Source organism: Zeus faber (genome assembly GCF_960531495.2).
Source record: "Zeus faber genome assembly, chromosome: 7".
Taxonomy (NCBI): Eukaryota; Metazoa; Chordata; class Actinopteri; order Zeiformes; family Zeidae; genus Zeus; species Zeus faber.
This window is the reverse complement of record NC_137203.1, coordinates 4,499,420-4,518,919: the sequence shown is the minus strand read 5'-3', so window position 1 is coordinate 4,518,919 and position 19,500 is coordinate 4,499,420. Positions and strand designations below refer to the sequence as shown.

Here is a 19,500-nt window from a genome sequence, read left to right as displayed (position 1 = left end):
GATTCGTTGTGGAAATATTTTGTGGTTGCCGAGACGCTTAAATTGTCGTGCTTTGATTTAAGAGATTTGTTTTTCCAAAACTGAAGGCACGGGGCCAAATCGGGCCCAGTATCAAAAAGTATGGAATATCATTCACTTGGACTATCGACTGTTGGTGTGGTGGTCGTGTGGTTGTCAAGAATTAAGACTATTTTCAGTATGAGGTAGGAGATGCTCGGCCCTGTAAATTGTGGCTAAAGCTTGATTGCAGTAAGCGCGGCCGGGACCAGAACTCGGGGTGGTATCACTACCGCAGAAGGGAGGATTACCTGCACTGCAGAGGAGGAACGTTCCAGGTTGAGAAAGTAAAAATCCTGTTTCCATGTTTGTCCTCCAGCCGTGCACCCGGATGATTCCACTCCACACTGCTGAAATTTTATTAGTTTGTAATTTGTTTGAGGTGAAGTTAAGGACTTCTTACATCCCCACAGTGATTCTTTGAGCGTGTGTGTGTGTGTTTACATCCCAACGGTTTCATTTTAACCCCAGAAATGTGATAGTTTGCTCTCCTACAGTCAATCCAACAGCACTGAAAACCAACCAAGAAAAAACAGCGTTAGTCTGTGTGATGAGCACTTTATTTACAAATATAATTAAAATCTGACAGATTCATGCTTTTTCTTTAACCTGGAAAAGAAATTAAAGTGCATGCATTAATAAAGCATCATACTGGTCTGGTTTGATAAGAAAATACACAGCTTGAGAGTTGTGGTTAAAGCAAGAAAAACAAAACCAAAAAATAAAAGATTTCAGACTGAATTCCAAAGAAAGGTCCCATCCACAGAGTACTGAACTTCAAATACTAGAAGAGGAGGTGAGGGAGGAAAAACCAAAGCAGTTATTTTTTATTTTATTTTTTTTAAATCTCAATTCGATTTAACAGTTAAAATACGATACGAAAATAAGTAAAAGATCTCCATAAATCCTTCTATACACAAAATGCACCCTCCCTACCTCCCTGTGAAGCCCTTTGTGCCGGCTGGGGGTCAGAGGTCGCCGGCGTCCTTATTCACATTGGCTGCCATTGCAAAGGAATAAAACATTGGTACGTCAACAAACCAGTACCAGGGTCCAGACCCCGACCCCCCCCAAGTGCCCCAGACTGGAATTTGAAAATGACTCAAATTTGTCGTAAAAATTTCCTGACGAATAAATACCGAAAGTAAAAGCGTTATAAAGGAGCAGATCTGACGTCGCTTTAAATCGGTTTCATGTCTGGTGTGCGCGGGTCTGCGTTTTTGCACAGATTGAGACAAAGGAAAAAAAAAATAAAAACTTTTAAAAATATTTTTTTGCCCCTCCCTCCCTCCCTCCCTCCCTCGGTCTCTCTCTAAAAAGTGTCGTCATTGCACAGCAAACAAAGAACAGTGACCATGTCGTCGTTATTTCTCTCCTTTTACAAAAACGTGACAGGACAACAACAAACTATCCAGCATGTTTCCTTGTCACCTTGAGACGCCACCGGGATGGGGTGAGGGGATTTTGGGGGGAGGGGGGGGAGGGGGGTTCAGGCCCCCGACGACGGGGCCCGGGACCGCGGAGGACGACACACTGAAGCGGCGGCGGGTGGAGGGGGCCGGCGGCGGGCTCCGCTCATCTGTAGTCGTCCTTGGGGTAGTCGAGGCCCCCCAGGCTGCCGAAGCCCAGCCGGACGCTCTCCATGTCGAAGCTGTCGCTCTCGCGCTCCTGGCGCTCCAGGAGGAGCTTGATGCGGTCGGTGCGCTCCTTCTGAAGGGAAACCAGCTCCTCTTCAATCTGGAAACAATTCTCAGAGATTTAATATTTCAATTCGTCCGCGACCGGTTGGTATTTCATCCCAGCAGGAAACGGTGGCATAGCTTCCAAATGAAGTATCGATCTTACAGTTCCCATATCCTTTCAGAAATGTAAACAGTAGAACTGAATAATGTATATTGTTGTATATTGGTCGTGGGCTTTGGTTTCGTTTGTGTCACGTTTGTTACTGTCGAGGCTAGTTCACTGACGGTAAACAGTCTTTAAAGTTTATAGTTTTCATCTTCCCCCCCTCCCCCCCCCCCCATTCGATAAGATTCTGCAGCCGACACAAAACACAGCATGCGGGAAACGACTCCAGATCCAGACAAAGGGCCGCAAAACGCAGTACGGCAACCTGGGAGACGACTGAGCATGTACAGAAAACTGTGACCAAGGAGCTGAGGACAATAGTGTCTGGAAAGCAATGACATCATCAGCCCCCCCCACCCCACCCCCCACGGCCAGCAGGGGGCGCCAGAAACCACCGCTGCTCCACCACCAGCACCAGAACCGGTCCGGCGCGCCGAGCGTCTTCCTTTGTTGTCGGGAAAGCTGTCTACTAAGGCTGGAGCATGACGTCAGTGTTTCAGAGAGTCTCAATCAGCACCGTCTGCTGAGCCGCTCCACGCCGGACCGACGCTCTGGCCGGCCGGCGCAAGCGGGTCGGAGCAGGTGCCCGAACGTTTTGGCCTCATTGGGGCCTTAATTTGTGTCCGGTACCTATCGTTATTTAAATGGGTGGTAGGTGTCGTGGCGTCCCTGCGCAGTTTTTTTTTTTTCCTCCTCTGTCAGGGGAGGAGCGGCAGCGGATGGCGGCAGAAGAGGAGAGAAGTGGGAAGAGACGACGGGGACGGACGACGGACCGACATGGAGATCGCTTTAAGAGCATTATCAGCAATGATCTGATCATCGCAATAATATCAGAGGGCAGCGGTTCGCAATGTGGGGTCCTCAGCACCGTTGGAGACGAATACATGTCTTGATCACAGCTTCACTGTTATCTCTGTAAATATAGATGCGAAATGATGTCTGACAATACAATTCGCTTAGATCGGAGTCCCAGAGACTAAATCTTATCAAATGGGGTCCATGGACTAATGTACATCAAATTAAGGAGCCTTGATATAAAAAAAAAAAAGATTGAGAATCACTGAATATCAAGCTGATATAACAAGGTGTATAATATATTATACCTTATATCTGATCTTATATCTAAAATTGTGGAATACTGAGGCACTATCCAGGGCAATTAACACCAAACACAAAGGTGTCACTTGAATAAAGGAGCTGATGCACAGATTTCACTCCAGTCGGGGGGGGGGGGGGGGGGGGGGGGGCTTTGGATTAAATTGGTCTGCAAGCCTCTCTCATCACCACCTGTGGAGAGCGAGATCCGTGCGTGTGTGTGTGCGTGCGTGTGTGTGTGTGTGTGTGCGTGTGTGTGTGTGTGCGTGTGTGTGCGTGTGTGTGTGTGTGCGTGTGTGTGTGCGTGCGTGTGTGTGTGCGTGTGTGTGCGTGTGTGTGTGTGTGTGTGCGTGCGTGTGTGCGTGTGTGCGTGTGTGTGCGTGTGTGTGTGTGTGTGTGTGTGTGTGTGCGTGTGTGCGTGTGTGTGCGTCTGAGTTAATGCACCTGTTTCATCCGCTCATGACAAAGCCACAGTGTGGACGTCTGCTGCCACCAGAGCCCGAACGACAGAAACCTCTTCCTGTTTCCTCATGTCATCAAAGTGCGACGCGTCACCGCTCGCGGTGATTAACAGTGATGATTGTGGAGGCTGTCATGGAGGGTGTCATGGAGTTGTCATGGAGGGTGTTGTGGAGGGTGTCATAGAGGGTGTCATAGAGTTGTCGTGGAGGGTGTCGTGGAGCGTGTCGTGGAGGGTGTCATAGAGTTGTCGTGGAGGGTGTCATAGAGTTGTCGTGGAGGGTGTCGTGGAGGGTGTCATTGAGGGTGTCGTGGAGGGTGTCATAGAGTTGTCGTGGAGGGTGTCGTGGAGGGTGTCGTGGAGGGTGTCGTGGAGGGTGTCGTGGAGGGTGTCATAGAGTTGTCGTGGAGGGTGTCGTGGAGGGTGTCGTGGAGGGTGTCGTGGAGGGTGTCATAGAGTTGTCGTGGAGGGTGTCATAGAGTTGTCGTGGAGGGTGTCATAGAGTTGTCGTGGAGGGTGTCATAGAGTTGTCGTGGAGGGTGTCGTGGAGGGTGTCATTGAGGGTGTCGTGGAGGGTGTCATAGAGTTGTCGTGGAGGGTGTCGTGGAGGGTGTCGTGGAGGGTGTCGTGGAGGGTGTCGTGGAGGGTGTCATAGAGTTGTCGTGGAGGGTGTCGTGGAGGGTGTCGTGGAGGGTGTCGTGGAGGGTGTCATAGAGTTGTCGTGGAGGGTGTCATAGAGTTGTCGTGGAGGGTGTCATAGAGTTGTCGTGGAGGGTGTCATAGAGTTGTCGTGGAGGGTGTCGTGGAGGGTGTCATGGAGGGTGTCATGGAGGGTGTCATGGAGGGTGTCATGGAGGGTGTCATGGAGGGTGTCATGGAGTTGTCGTGGAGGGTGTCGTGGAGGGTGTCATGGAGGGTGTCATGGAGGGTGTCATGGAGGGTGTCATGGAGGGTGTCATGGAGGGTGTCATGGAGGGTGTCGTGGAGGGTGTCATGGAGTTGTCGTGGAGGGTGTCATGGAGGGTGTCATGGAGGGTGTCGTGGAGGGTGTCATAGAGTTGTCGTGGAGGGTGTCGTGGAGGGTGTCAGAGTTGTCGTGGAGGGTGCCGTGGAGTTGTCGTGGAGGGTGTCAGAGTTGTCGTGGAGGTTGTCATGGAGGGTGTCATGGAGGGTGTCATAGAGTTGTCGTGGAGGGTGTCATGGAGGGTGTCATAGAGTTGTCGTGGAGGGTGTCATGGAGGGTGTCATGGAGGGTGTCATGGAGGGTGTCATGGAGGGTGTCGTGGAGGGTGTCATGGAGTTGTCGTGGAGGGTGTCATGGAGGGTGTCATGGAGGGTGTCGTGGAGGGTGTCAGAGTTGTCGTGGAGGGTGTCAGAGTTGTCGTGGAGGGTGCCGTGGAGTTGTCGTGGAGGGTGTCAGAGTTGTCGTGGAGGTTGTCATGGAGGGTGTCATGGAGGGTGTCATAGAGTTGTCGTGGAGGGTGTCATGGAGGGTGTCATAGAGTTGTCGTGGAGGGTGTCATGGAGGGTGTCATGGAGGGTGTCATAGAGTTGTCGTGGAGGGTGTCGTGGAGTTGTCGTGGAGGGTGTCGTGGAGGGTGTCGTGGAGTTGTCGTGGAGTTGTCGTGGAGTTGTCGTGGAGGGTGTCATGGAGGGTGTCGTGCAGGGTGTCATAGAGTTGTCGTGGAGGGTGTCATGGAGTTGTCGTGGAGGGTGTCGTGGAGGGTGTCGTGGAGGGTGTCGTGGAGGGTGTCATAGAGTTGTCGTGGAGGGTGTCATAGAGTTGTCGTGGAGGGTGTCATAGAGTTGTCGTGGAGGGTGTCATAGAGTTGTCGTGGAGGGTGTCATAGAGTTGTCGTGGAGGGTGTCGTGGAGGGTGTCATGGAGGGTGTCATGGAGGGTGTCATGGAGGGTGTCATGGAGGGTGTCATGGAGGGTGTCATAGAGTTGTCGTGGAGGGTGTCGTGGAGGGTGTCATGGAGGGTGTCATGGAGGGTGTCATGGAGGGTGTCATGGAGGGTGTCATGGAGGGTGTCGTGGAGGGTGTCATGGAGTTGTCGTGGAGGGTGTCATGGAGGGTGTCATGGAGGGTGTCGTGGAGGGTGTCATAGAGTTGTCGTGGAGGGTGTCGTGGAGGGTGTCAGAGTTGTCGTGGAGGGTGCCGTGGAGTTGTCGTGGAGGGTGTCAGAGTTGTCGTGGAGGTTGTCATGGAGGGTGTCATGGAGGGTGTCAGAGTTGTCGTGGCGGGTGTCATGGAGGGTGTCATAGAGTTGTCGTGGAGGGTGTCATGGAGGGTGTCATGGAGGGTGTCATAGAGTTGTCGTGGAGGGTGTCGTGGAGTTGTCGTGGAGGGTGTCGTGGAGGGTGTCGTGGAGTTGTCGTGGAGTTGTCGTGGAGTTGTCGTGGAGGGTGTCATGGAGGGTGTCATGGAGGGTGTCGTGCAGGGTGTCATAGAGTTGTCGTGGAGGGTGTCATGGAGGGTGTCATGGAGGGTGTCATAGAGTTGTCGTGGAGGGTGTCGTGGAGGGTGTCGTGGAGGGTGTCGTGGAGTTGTCGTGGAGGGTGTCATGGAGGGTGTCGTGGAGGGTGTCGTGGAGGGTGTCATAGAGTTGTCGTGGAGGGTGTCGTGGAGGGTGTCAGAGTTGTCGTGGAGGGTGTCGTGGAGTTGTCGTGGAGTTGTCGTGGAGGGTGTCATAGAGTTGTCGTGGAGGGTGTCATGGAGGGTGTCATGGAGGGTGTCATAGAGTTGTCGTGGAGTTGTCGTGGAGGGTGTCAGAGTTGTCGTGGAGGGTGTCATGGAGGGTGTCATAGAGTTGTCGTGGAGTTGTCGTGGAGGGTGTCATAGAGTTGTCGTGGAGGGTGTCGTGGAGGGTGTCATGGAGGGTGTCATAGAGTTGTCGTGGAGTTGTCGTGGAGTTGTCGTGGAGGGTGTCGTGGAGTTGTCGTGGAGGGTGTCATAGAGTTGTCGTGGAGGTTGTCATGGAGGGTGTCATGGAGGGTGTCATAGAGTTGTCGTGGAGGGTGTCATGGAGGGTGTCATAGAGTTGTCGTGGAGGGTGTCATGGAGGGTGTCATGGAGGGTGTCATAGAGTTGTCGTGGAGGGTGTCGTGGAGTTGTCGTGGAGGGTGTCGTGGAGGGTGTCGTGGAGTTGTCGTGGAGTTGTCGTGGAGGGTGTCATGGAGGGTGTCGTGCAGGGTGTCGTGCAGGGTGTCATAGAGTTGTCGTGGAGGGTGTCATGGAGTTGTCGTGGAGGGTGTCGTGGAGGGTGTCGTGGAGGGTGTCGTGGAGGGTGTCATAGAGTTGTCGTGGAGGGTGTCATAGAGTTGTCGTGGAGGGTGTCATAGAGTTGTCGTGGAGGGTGTCATAGAGTTGTCGTGGAGGGTGTCATAGAGTTGTCGTGGAGGGTGTCGTGGAGGGTGTCATGGAGGGTGTCATGGAGGGTGTCATGGAGGGTGTCATGGAGGGTGTCATAGAGTTGTCGTGGAGGGTGTCGTGGAGGGTGTCATGGAGGGTGTCATGGAGGGTGTCATGGAGGGTGTCATGGAGGGTGTCATGGAGTTGTCGTGGAGGGTGTCATGGAGTTGTCGTGGAGGGTGTCATGGAGGGTGTCATGGAGGGTGTCGTGGAGGGTGTCATAGAGTTGTCGTGGAGGGTGTCGTGGAGGGTGTCAGAGTTGTCGTGGAGGGTGCCGTGGAGTTGTCGTGGAGGGTGTCAGAGTTGTCATGGAGGGTGTCATGGAGGGTGTCATAGAGTTGTCGTGGCGGGTGTCATGGAGGGTGTCATAGAGTTGTCGTGGAGGGTGTCATGGAGGGTGTCATGGAGGGTGTCATAGAGTTGTCGTGGAGGGTGTCGTGGAGGGTGTCGTGGAGTTGTCGTGGAGTTGTCGTGGAGTTGTCGTGGAGGGTGTCATGGAGGGTGTCGTGCAGGGTGTCATAGAGTTGTCGTGGAGGGTGTCATGGAGGGTGTCATGGAGGGTGTCATAGAGTTGTCGTGGAGGGTGTCGTGGAGGGTGTCGTGGAGTTGTCGTGGAGGGTGTCATGGAGGGTGTCGTGGAGGGTGTCGTGGAGGGTGTCATAGAGTTGTCGTGGAGGGTGTCGTGGAGGGTGTCAGAGTTGTCGTGGAGGGTGTCGTGGAGTTGTCGTGGAGTTGTCGTGGAGGGTGTCATAGAGTTGTCGTGGAGGGTGTCATGGAGGGTGTCATGGAGGGTGTCATAGAGTTGTCGTGGAGTTGTCGTGGAGGGTGTCAGAGTTGTCGTGGAGGGTGTCATGGAGGGTGTCATAGAGTTGTCGTGGAGTTGTCGTGGAGGGTGTCATAGAGTTGTCGTGGAGGGTGTCGTGGAGGGTGTCATGGAGGGTGTCATGGAGGGTGTCATAGAGTTGTCGTGGAGTTGTCGTGGAGGGTGTCAGAGTTGTCGTGGAGGGTGTCATGGAGGGTGTCATAGAGTTGTCGTGGAGTTGTCGTGGAGGGTGTCATAGAGTTGTCGTGGAGGGTGTCGTGGAGGGTGTCATGGAGGGTGTCATAGAGTTGTCGTGGAGTTGTCGTGGAGTTGTCGTGGAGGGTGTCATAGAGTTGTCGTGGAGGGTGTCAAAGAGTTGTCGTGGAGTTGTCGTGGAGGGTGTCATAGAGTTGTCGTGGAGGGTGTCATAGAGTTGTCGTGGAGGGTGTCGTGGAGGGTGTCATGGAGTTGTCGTGGAGGGTGTCGTGGAGGGTGTCATGGAGTTGTCATGGAGTTGTCATGGAGGGTGTCATGGAGTTGTCGTGGAGGGTGTCGTGGAGTTGTCGTGGAGGGTGTCATAGAGTTGTCGTGGAGGGTGTCATGGAGGGTGTCAGAGTTGTCGTGGAGGGTGTCATGGAGGGTGTCATAGAGTTGTCGTGGAGGGTGTCATAGAGTTGTCGTGGAAGGTGTCGTGGAGATTTGAGATGAAAGTGGGGCTGGGCCGATGTATCGTTACAATATCGCGACGTAGGTAAACGTCGCCCTTGAGGCTGAGCCACAGTGAAGTTGCAGCCGTTCATAATAACATCAATAAATATATCGACATTGACATGGCGTTAAACTTCTCCATGACAACCACGAGCCGCCGTCCATTCGGCCGCACCCCTCTGGGGCTCCGGGGGGGGGGGGGGGGCCTCTACCCCCAGAAAACAAACCAAAAAAAAAGCGCAACGCACCTTTTGCTCCAGGTGAGCCCGGCGCAGCGACACCTTCTGCTCCAGCTTCTGCTGCTCGCGCTCGTGCTGCGCCTCCGTCTGCATCTTGATCTTGCTCTGGTAGGCGTTGAGCAGCTCCATCTCCTGCTGCAGCTGCTGCCTCAGGGCCTGGCACTCCGCCTCCTGGGCCTCGTCCAGGCGCAGCTGGACCGCGCACCGGCAACCGGCGGCAACCGGCAACACCACCCGGAGGACGGGACGGGGATGGAGACAGAGGAGAGCGGGGAGAGAGAGGGGGGAGGAGGTGAGCAACAGATCACATGGAAAGAGCGAAATACCGTGTGATGGGTGCACAGGGAGGGGGAGGGGCAGAAAAAGGAGGAATGAAGGAGAGAGAGAGACAGAGAGAGAGAGAGACAGGGAGAGACAGGGAGACAGAGAGAGAGGGAGGGAGAGAGAGAGACAGAGAGGGAGAGAGGGAGAGGATGAGACAGAAACGTGGGAGGACAGCGTCGGGGACAGACAGGACACAAGGGGCGGGGCGGTGGGCGGAGGACGACGGAAGAGTTGGGAACAGAGAGAGGGTGGAGGATGGGGGCAGCGAGGGGCAGGGAGGTGGGGGCGACGTCCACGTTCCGACACGGGGACAGACATTGAGAGGAGAACAGAGGAGAAGCGGCGTGAGCCATGGTCTCCACCGCAGCGAGCCACGTCGGGTGGAGCGCGGAGCAACGGCGAGTTCCCCAAGGCAAACTCCTGGCCCTCCGCCCTCCACCACCCGCACGCGCCGTCCGCCGGGTCGCGCCCCCGCGCTTCGCCCTTGGCCCTTCGCCCTCCTCTCCCACCTTTCGCCCCGCTATCATCCACCTATCGCCGCCCACCCTCCACCCACCGCCTACATCCACGGTCTGCGGTTTCGCCCTCCGCCCTTTCGCCACCCACCACCCTTCATGTCACGCCCTCTGCCCTTCACCCGCTATCATCCACCCTCCACCAGCCACCCTCCACTCCCCGCCCTCCGCCCTCCAGCCTCCGCCCCCGTCCTCCGCCTTACCGCCTGCGAGGCCATCATCTCGTTGATGCTCTGCTCGTATTGCTCGGCCAGGATGGCCAGCTTGCGTGTCTGCTCCTCCTTCAGGGCCTTCAGCACCGTCTTGTGCTCCGACTTGGGCGTCACCTCCATCTGGTGGTGACGTAGCGCCTTGTACTGCTTGGTCTGCACCTTGCACGTGTCCTGGAACTGCTTCTTGATCTGCAGCTCCAAGGCCTGGAGGGTTGGGGGGGGGGGGGGGTCAAATTTGAACAAGAAGGTAAGACAGGTTTTTTGGACACATCCTCTGTCTCTCTCTCTATGTAAACACTATACATGCAGTACAGGGCAGAGGTCAGTATTAAGCAGCAACAGGGCAGGTTAGGAACAACTCAATGAGTTAGCGGTGAGGTAAGTTAGTTCGTAAGTGGAGAGGTAAGTTAGTTAGTTAGCGGTGAGGTAAGTTAGTTAGTTAGCGGAGAGGTAAGTTAGTTAGTTAGCGGTGAGGTAAGTTAGTTAGCGGTGAGGTAAGTTAGTTAGTTAGCGGTGAGGTAAGTTAGTTAGCGGTGAGGTAAGTTAGTTAGCGGTGAGGTAAGTTAGTTAGCGGAGAGGTAAGTTAGTTAGTTAGCGGTGAGGTAAGTTAGTTAGCGGTGAGGTAAGTTAGTTGGTCAGCGGTGAGGCAAATTAGTTAGCAGTGAGGTAAGTTGGTTAAGTTGGTTAGCGGTGAGGTAAGTTAGCTAGTGGTAAGGTAAGTTAGCTAGTGGTAAGGTAGGTTAGTTAGTGGTAAGGTAAGTTAGCTAGTGGTAAGGTAAGTTAGCTAGTGGCAAGGTAAGTTAGCTAGTGGTAAGGTAGGTCAGTGGTAAGGTAAGTTAGTGGTAAGGTAAGTTGTAACACTAATGTCTCCGTCGCAATGTAGCTTGAACCCTTGTACGTCGCTTTGGATAAAAGCGTCTGATAAATGACAAAATGTAAATGTAAGTTAGCTAGTGATAAGGTAAGTTAGTTAGTGGTTAGTTAGTGAGTGGTAAGGTAGGTTAGTGATAAGGTTAGTGATAAGGCAAGTCAGGGGTAAGGTAAGTTAGCTAGTGGCAAGGTAAGTTAGCTGTGGTAAGGTAAGTTAGCTAGTGATGAATAAAGTTAGTTAGTGGTAAGTTAGTGAGCGGTAAGGTAGGATAGTGGTAAGGTAAGTTAGTTAGGGAGGTTAGTATGAAGGTTCAGTGGTAGGTTGGGAGTTTTAGAGCATCAAAAACGTTGAGTATGATGCAGAAGAACTTGACTGTCTTAATTAAATCAATATATGGACAAATGAAAAAGACAAAATGTTTCTGTCGAAATGAAGACTTGATCAATTAAAATGTACGACTATTTAATGACTTATGACGCCTACTATTTGTAAAACTGAATGCCCTCAATTTGAGGAGTTTTTGAGGACCTGCACCCGAGGAAGATCATCCAGGTCCAAATGATTTCACCCGGCAGGAATTCATTTTTTGGCTCTATTTTATCTCCCCAAACTATTCCCTTCCTCTTCCCTGTTCATTTGCTCTCAGTCTGATTTTCCCACCGTTTCAGAGCACCGTACATTTCCAAGGACGGGGCGTCACTGTTTGAAATGGTTACGCTCAAAGGAGCGAGGTGCAGGAGCTGACGACAGACGTTGCGTTTGACTCCGTGTTTTTCCGTGCTCTCTTCTCTCTCAGTTTTTCGTCAAAAGATTTGTTACATCAATATTGCATCAGTCTCATCAAATCGACAACAAAACACATTGCTCACTTCTTACACCAGCTTTGATTGATCTCGGCTCCCATTTTCAGAAGCAACGGAGGAGTGGTTAAAAGTCACGTCTGGCCTTTTAGTTACGGGCGTTCCTGAAGCGCTTTGCTTTTCAAGCACCCTGGTAACTGTACAGACCTCCCCAGGACCCCAGGTCCATTTAATCTGGACCTGCTATAAATACGTACAGTTGTGATACTGACAGTATCGAAATGGTACATATTTGTAGTTAATGTGTAGACTTCCGGGATTGAGTATTGAAACATTCATTGGCGTTTGAAAATTCATTTGGCTAAGAAGTTAGCATGAGATATTTATATTTTAAGTGATTTTTATATTTTAATGATTATTATCATTACATATTATTTATTATAACTCACATATTCATCATTCATGATATATAACAAAATATAATTATTGCAGTACGGCTGCTCACCTTGAGGTTTTTGGGCTGCTGCCGTAGCTCCAGCACGTGCTTGCGGTGGAGCTCCCGCTCGCGGCGGTTGTTGTACTCGATCTGGTTCTCCAGCTCCGTCTGGTGCTGCAGGCGGATCAGGTCCATGCGCAGCTTCTGCAGCGTCTTGAGCTGCCGCTGCTCCAGCTCCTGGGTGGACTCGTCGTGGCGGATCAACATGGCGTGCTCCATCTCCTTCTGGGTCTTCTTCTTGTTCAGCTCCTGGAGGGGCGGAGGCGGAGGGAGAGAGGGAAGGTGAGGTCTTACAATTATTATTATTATTATTTTTTTTTTATACCTTGTAAAGAGTGTGACATTTTAACTCCCCCCGGCCAACACATGGTCAAATAGATATTTAACTTGCACAATACTTCTACTGTTGAAATTATTTTCCTGGATATTGTCCAGCAAACGTTATTAGGATATTGTCAAAAATGTAGCATGACGTTCTGGGCTCAATGGGAGACTTTGGACCTCCCTGTACTTCCAGAAGATTTACTCAGAAGATTTGAAGATTATAGCATTGTTGCCTTGCTTACTTCTTTCTCTAATGTGCTGCAAAATGTAGTGGGAATCCCCTTTCTGGCGCCCAGAACAATTGACGCCATTGGTAAAATGAGCTAAATATCCAGATTCTGTATTTGAGGTTCCTGTTGAGGGGGACAAAGTTCATTCCGACACAGCAAACAACAACTCCCCTCAACTCATGAGGAGGTTGCTCAAAAGGGAGGTAAAGCTTCTAGACTGGAAATGAATGGTTTTAGTCCCTTTTGGGAGCAGGGGACAAAGTTCACACATCTGCCATAGATTTACACCTCCCGAGGAGTCGCACTGTGAACATGTGAAGAAGAACATTCCGCGGTAAATCTCTCCCCTCCGCACCTCTCGGATCTGCTCCTGCTCAAACTCGTGCCTCCGCAGCATGACCTTGCGCTTGAAGGCGCGGCAGTTCCGGTCGTAGAAGACCCTCTGCTGTCCCAGGAGGTGGGCCTCGTCCTCGGCCTGGGAGTGCTGCATGTTCTCCTTGTGCTTGGACAGCCGCTCCTGCTTCTCCTTCTTGGGTGTGCTGTGGTCCTCGTTCATCTCCTGGAGGGGGCAGTGAACAGTCACACATCAACACACCGGCGCCTCTTTAATGGACGCCACGTATTGACGTCTATGAACAATGACATCAGATAAAAGGCCAAAAAAAGAATGAAATTGGGACATTATATTGTGTCTTAAGATTGACCAAATGAAGAGTAAAATGGTGTCATATCAATCGGATTGCCTGATCAGTTCCATAGAGTAGAGGGAGAGCAGAGGTAGAGCGGAGAGAAGTAAAATAGACGTAGAGCTGAGAGGTAGAGGTACACGAGTGGCAGAGTAGAGGTAGAGTCGGGGTAGAGTAGAAACAAGCAAAGTAGAGGTAGAGTAGAGGGGGTAGAGGAGAGATGGAGTAGAGGCAGAGTACATGGAGGTACACTAGAGATAGAGTCATGGCAGAGTAAAGGGAGTTGGAGTAGAGGTGGAGTAGAGGGGGGTAGGGGAGAGATGGAGTAGAGGCAGAGTAAAGTGAGTTGGAGTAGAGGTGGAGTAGACTCCCGTGTGTCTCTCTCCTTTCCTGTGCAGGAAATCACTTAATGACGAAATTGATCGTCATTTTATCAACATGAAAATAATAAAATAACCCAAATGTTGATGAATAACGTTGTTCTTTTGGCTGTTTTTTGGCATCACTATGCATAAGCATAAGTTTGCCAAATTTCTCAACAACCTCATGGGACCGGACCAGCTAAACACTGTTATTCATAGGCTTCTCTCGCTTCCAAGGGAGAGGGCTCAAACAGTGGAAGTGGAGAGTCAAAACTGGAATTAAAGAGAGCCCTTACAGAGCTGCACCACGTGAGCAACCGATGTGAATCTAGATAAGAAGACGATTAAACTGTATTTATATATCGTTGCGCTGCACATTAAGCAGCACGTTCTGACTCCAGAGAAAAACTGCAAAATTAATTCCAATTCTAACGCGACTCCAAATTGAACAAAAAAATAAAAAATAAAATAAAAAATTAATAAATAAATAAACTGTCTTCTGAATTCGAACTGGGTCTGGGTGGTTATGTAAACCACAGGATTATTTTGTCGAAAAAAATAAAAATCCCTTCTTTTCTTAGCTTGAACTTTTTAGGAAAACCTCCAATCAATATATTTGTGCGTGCGCTTCTCTATACGCCGTTTCCCTTGTTGGTGGCAGGGTCCGCCTTCAATCGACCCTCTCGCCAACCTGAGAATGACTTTAATCACTAAATAATGACACGGTAAAGGGCAGGGGGTCACCGTGGTGCATTTCCAAATCCATCCTCCCTTCCTCCATCTCTTTTCTGTCTTCCCCCGTTTTTTTGTGGGCTTTGAGGTAATCTACGGCTCTGGCTAATACACTCGGCGTATAAGCCTGATCGCGGCTCTCCGCGGATCCTAATTCCACCGCTGGTGGGAAACGTCCCTCCCTGCCAGCGAGATGTTCTTTTAACTGCGCTGACCTAATTCCGGTCACTTATCTTGTAACTGAAAACAGTGTATCACTCCCAGCCACAGCGGCTTTATCTGGCCTCTATTCGGCTTCAAGGTTGTGGAGGCGCACGCTCTGAGTTTCTGTGCACTTGTAAGTTTTGTGTTTGTGTTTGTTTGCATGGGTGTGTGTTTCAAGAGTGTGGGTACACAGGGAGTGGGCACCGTGACTCAACAGAACCTCTGCAGGGGCCCATGGGATGTACCCAACGTGGAGGAGGGCTCAGGATTTGCCGCTAAACAGCGTACAGAACAGACAAACGGAGCACGGTGACGCCGCGCACCTCCTTAATCTTCTCCTTGCAGAGCTTGTACTGCTTCTTCTGGTTGTCCAGGAAGGTGGTCAGCTCCTTCTTCTGCTGGGCCACGATCTGCTGCTGGAACTTCTTCTCATCTGCCAACGACGTCTTCATCTGAGGAACACACCGGGGTGGAGGCGGTGGGTAATGGTACTCAGGGACAAACCGAAACAACGCATCCCATAATGTATGTGGTAAGATAACCCGAGGGATGTCAGGTTATCTTTTTGATTTAGGAAATTTGAGTCTGGCAATCTATGGCCCTTTGCAATAATGACCTGCTCATTATCCCTTAATTATCTTATCTTTATATCCAATTTAGATTCCAATTTGAATTGAAATGACTTTAAATGGATTCACAAAAACAGTTTTGTGAATCCACACATGCGCACCCACACATGCGCACCCACACCCACAACCCCACACCCACAACCCCACACACACACACACACACACACACACACACACACACACACACACACACACACACACACACACACACACACACACACACACACACACACACACACACACACACACACACACACTTTGTGTACAGAACCGCTGAGCCAGACATAATGGCTCAGAACTGATGTTTCTTCCACATCATTCCCTCTGACACAACACGGACAAACATGTTCACGTGTTGGTGGTTGTTGGTGCAGGGCGCTTCTACGTGAAGAGATATGTGCTTGCTCCTGGCATTTTGCATGCTCATCACAGAGATAGGTCCCTCTCTGACCTACTTCAGGCCTCGCACCGGGTCGTGGGCCTCGCTGGGCGGCAGTGTTTACTGTTACATGTTTACTACATGTTTACTACATATTTACTAGTTACGTCAAAAGCTCCAGGCGGAGTTACCGTCCTTTTTTTCAAGTATCTTCACTCAGTTAAGTTTATCCAGTTCCAGAGACTTAAGACTGTTCCTCCACTACATTTCAAAGGGTCATCTTACTTTAGTAATTTTCCTGATTGCGACCAGATTAATAATTATATACACAATGCAGATGCCCAATGACCCATGAACTACAATGAATTATTAAAGAAAACTATTAAGTAAAATAATATTATGGCCATTTAATGGTTATAACAGGACCATGTGATGGTGCCCGGAGGGCCGGGGGGAAAGGCTCCCTACCCTGGGGTACCTTATATCAGGTTTATTATGTAATTAATATGTTATAACAGCCCGCCCGCCTCGGCCCCACCTCCTTCTCGATGTGCACGGCGTGGCGCTTGGCCAGCTTCTCCAGCTCGATGTAGGCGTTGTTGGCCTGCGTCTCCACCTCCTTCTGGAGCTTCAGCCGGTGCTCGTCCATTTCGGCCTTCAGCTTGTTCTCCAGCGCGATCAGCTGCTTCTGGTGCTGCCGCCGCATGCGCTTGTAGCCCGACATCTGCTCGCGCAGCTCGCTCTCCTGCTCATGCTCGTGGATCTGCTTGGTCACCTGGCGGGGGGGGGTGGTCAGAGGAGCAGAAATTTGAACGTCCTTTGATGCAACTGACAGAGCGCACTTTTACTTTGAAATGTGAATGAGGGACATAAAAATCAACATTTAAAAAAATGTATTGAACAATGAACGAATGTATTTCAGTGATCCAGGTTCACTCAGATTGACTCAGACATGGAAAGCAGATTTCTTTCCGTGCCTGAAACTATTATCTACACGTTGCCGTAGGTATCACAGAAAATCAAGTCGAGGAAATCAAGGACCTTGAGCAGGAATCCCAAAAGAAGCCTGCACTCCCTGCCTGCATAAAGCTACCGCTGCAGTCCAACAAAAGCCTTTTTCATTTGGGCCATCACACAGACGATGCAGTCTTCACACAGATCAGGCAACACACAAAGAAAAAAAACAAGACGGGCTCCGAACAAACAAAGGGAGTCGGAGGAACAAAAAGAAGAACTTTTTCAGATTAATTGAGCAGAAGGTCCCAATTCTACAATGACCTGCAGCATAAAACATAAGCCAAACCGATGAATCCTCGCTGAGGAGCTTTCCCCGACGGAACCTCGCTTAACCCACCGATGCCCATGACCCACCGACCGACCCACCACCGACCTGAGCACAGAAGGGGTTCTCCACGTCCAGGTAGTACTCGCTCCTCATCTTCTCATAACTCCCACCAGAGCTCCTCAGGCCAAACATGATGGCGACGTTAGCCCAGCGCGCCAGCATCCAGAGGCTGTGTGTTGCATCTTATGCCCGACGATCCCCATCTGAGCTCTGTTTGCCGCCCGAGACCCCCACCCACCCCACCCTCAGCGTACTGGGGACACCCACCCACACCCCCCTGCCGCACCACCACCACCACCACCCTTAACCGGTGCGCTCGGTGGCAGCAGCAGAGGCGAGGCGTGTGAACTGCGAATGAGGCAGGCCGGCCAGTGGGCCAACAAGAGTACAGAGCGGCTCTTTAGTCCAGCTAACGCTAAGCGGCGGGCAGCAGGTGGGTCACATGAATACCTCATTGACAAGGAGTGAGAGAAGTTGGGGGCGGGGGTGGCGGCGGGTGGAGGTGGAGGACGGGGGGGGGGGGGGGTGTAGAAGGCGGGGGGATTGACACAAAGTATGAGGGCTGCAGAAGGAGCAGATGTGAGATTAAAATGAGTTTTCAATAGTGCAAGGGGAAAAGCAGAGTAGAGGAGAAAGAAGGAGGAGTAGGAGACGGGGGTAAAAGGAGAGAGCGAGGGACGGAGGGATGGTTGGATAGCTGGATCTGCCGCTTTAATCTGTTGCTGAATCAATACCCCTACTGTACTAGCTGCTCCCAATCCCAGTCACTTGCTGCCCTGCAAAAAGGGGCCAAGTCACGTCATGTGACGGCTGATCCCCCTTCCTCAGAGCTGGGAAGGAGGTGGAGGTGGAGGAGAGGTGAACGAGAGGGAGGGCAATGGTTGAACCTACTGATTCGGAGCAAAAGCTCTTCATTTCACTGGGCGGGAGGGATTTGTTGAAAATTTATTTTTAATTTATTGTTTGGCATTGTGGATGGTATTTTGTATGTTTAACCCCCCCATACATAGGATGGTTGTTTTTCAGCTTGACGTTCAACAAAAATATTCCAATACGTTTTGCAATTAGTTTAAATAAATATTAATGAAATGAAATGAAGTACAAACTTATAAATAATTTAAAAAAAAAAATTGGAGCCCGGTTATTTTTGACCCAGCTCCACCCTGATCCTAACCCTTAATAATTGTTTAATTCCGAGTTGTTCTGCGCATCCAATTTTGAATTCCAGCGTAACACGCTTTGTCACAATTTCAGAATCAACTTTTCCTGGAAGGACACGTGCAGCACACTGTTGAACTTTAAAACAAGGCATGAGTAAGGCCCTGTATGGTGAAGTGTTCACGCTCAGAGCGGGAGGCAGGAGCGTCTACATGGACATGGAGGTTCGGGACCCAAACACAACAGAAACCAGGCAAGCTCTTGGCATTAACCCCATGCTGTAGTTGCATGCAAATACTCAGATCCGCTCTTTAGACTATACCAGCTCTGCACCTTGTCTCAGGACGGAGCGATTTTGACAAAACCCAAATGCCACAATAATTTTTTAGAACCGATACCTGGATATGGGTAATTTCATGATATTTTGGGGATGACTATCGGTGCTTTCATGACCGCAAGAAATATCTGAGAATCAATCTTCAGTAATGTGCATACCGTGACCAAGCAGGTATAGGCATTGACTGGAACAGCTAGAACAGCATATGAAGTTCAGAAAACTGCATTCCAGTACGGTCATGCAGTACAGACAACATTAAATTATCACAATATTGCCACAATCAATCTGGGATTTTGGCTTGCGTTACTTTATTGGAACGCCGCCTTAGAGACGACATCCAACTACAGTATATCACGGTGTCATGATAATAAAACCACAGAAAACCATATCTAGTCTCCTATCGCGATATGGATACCGAAACGATGTGTCGCCCAGCTCTAGTTTGGCTTTTTCCGGGAAGCTGCTCACTTGGCAGGAATGGCCTCAAAGAGAACTTAGATTTTAGATCTGCCTTTCAGCGCTTGACGTTCGATGAAATGAATAGATTTATGGATTCTACTCTGCTGCTCAGATTAAGACAAGGCAACATATTTTAGGAGATTTGCATCCACACCGTCTCCATCTCTCTCTCTCTCTCGCTCTCCCACCTCCCACCTCAAATAGCCCCCGCCCCGCACCCCTGCTCTCTCCCCTTTCCTTCCCTCTCTCTCCCCCTCCTTTCAGTCTCTTTCCCTGTCTGTCTTCCACTACTCCTTCGCTCTGTATCAGAGTGACCGCTATCGGCTGCTCTACTGACCCGGTCCACCCTTGTGTCTGGTGTCCGGACTGCTCTGTCTCTCTGTCTGTCTCTCTGTCTCTCTCTCATAGTATTATCACCCGCTCTACCCACTCTCCCCTTTCTTTCCTTTTTCAGCACTTTTGTCATCTCCTTCCCACTCCTTCTCCGTCTCTTCCTCTCCATCCTCCCCCCTTTTCCTCCCTTCCCTCGCTCTTTCTTACTCTACCTACGTCTTCCATCCCCTCCCCTCGGTCTCTCTTGCTCTCACTCCCTGCCCCCCCCCTCCCTCCTCTCCCCTCTCTCCCTCCTCTCCCTCTCTCTGTGTGTCGAGGCCAATCTGAGGACGTTTTGCGCACGGCAGAGAAGCGATGATGTCATCTCTCCGGCTGTCACAGATAACGCTCCGCTCCCGCCTTCATGGAAACACCAAACGGCGCTCCGACTCTCAGACTGCTGCTCGCCGGAGTCATGTGACCGCTCGTGTCCTTAAACAG

At 50.9% G+C, this 19,500-nt stretch overlaps 1 protein-coding gene across 2 annotated transcripts in view; it reads right to left on the bottom strand.

The window, feature by feature from the left end:
- Positions 1-1,368: 1,368 nt before the first annotated feature.
- taok3a (TAO kinase 3a) overlaps positions 1,369-19,500 on the bottom strand; it is an 85,981-nt gene continuing 67,849 nt past the window's right edge. For both annotated transcript variants that reach the window (XM_080003547.1, XM_080003548.1), the window contains exons 15-21: positions 15,927-16,163; positions 14,704-14,832; positions 12,752-12,955; positions 11,852-12,091; positions 9,667-9,879; positions 8,634-8,816; positions 1,369-1,794 (exon numbers count right to left, since the gene is read on the bottom strand). In XM_080003547.1, coding sequence (XP_079859673.1) covers positions 1,633-1,794; positions 8,634-8,816; positions 9,667-9,879; positions 11,852-12,091; positions 12,752-12,955; positions 14,704-14,832; positions 15,927-16,163 — 1,368 coding nt within the window. In that variant the 3' untranslated portion in view covers positions 1,369-1,632. The remainder of the gene's footprint in view (positions 1,795-8,633; positions 8,817-9,666; positions 9,880-11,851; positions 12,092-12,751; positions 12,956-14,703; positions 14,833-15,926; positions 16,164-19,500) is intronic.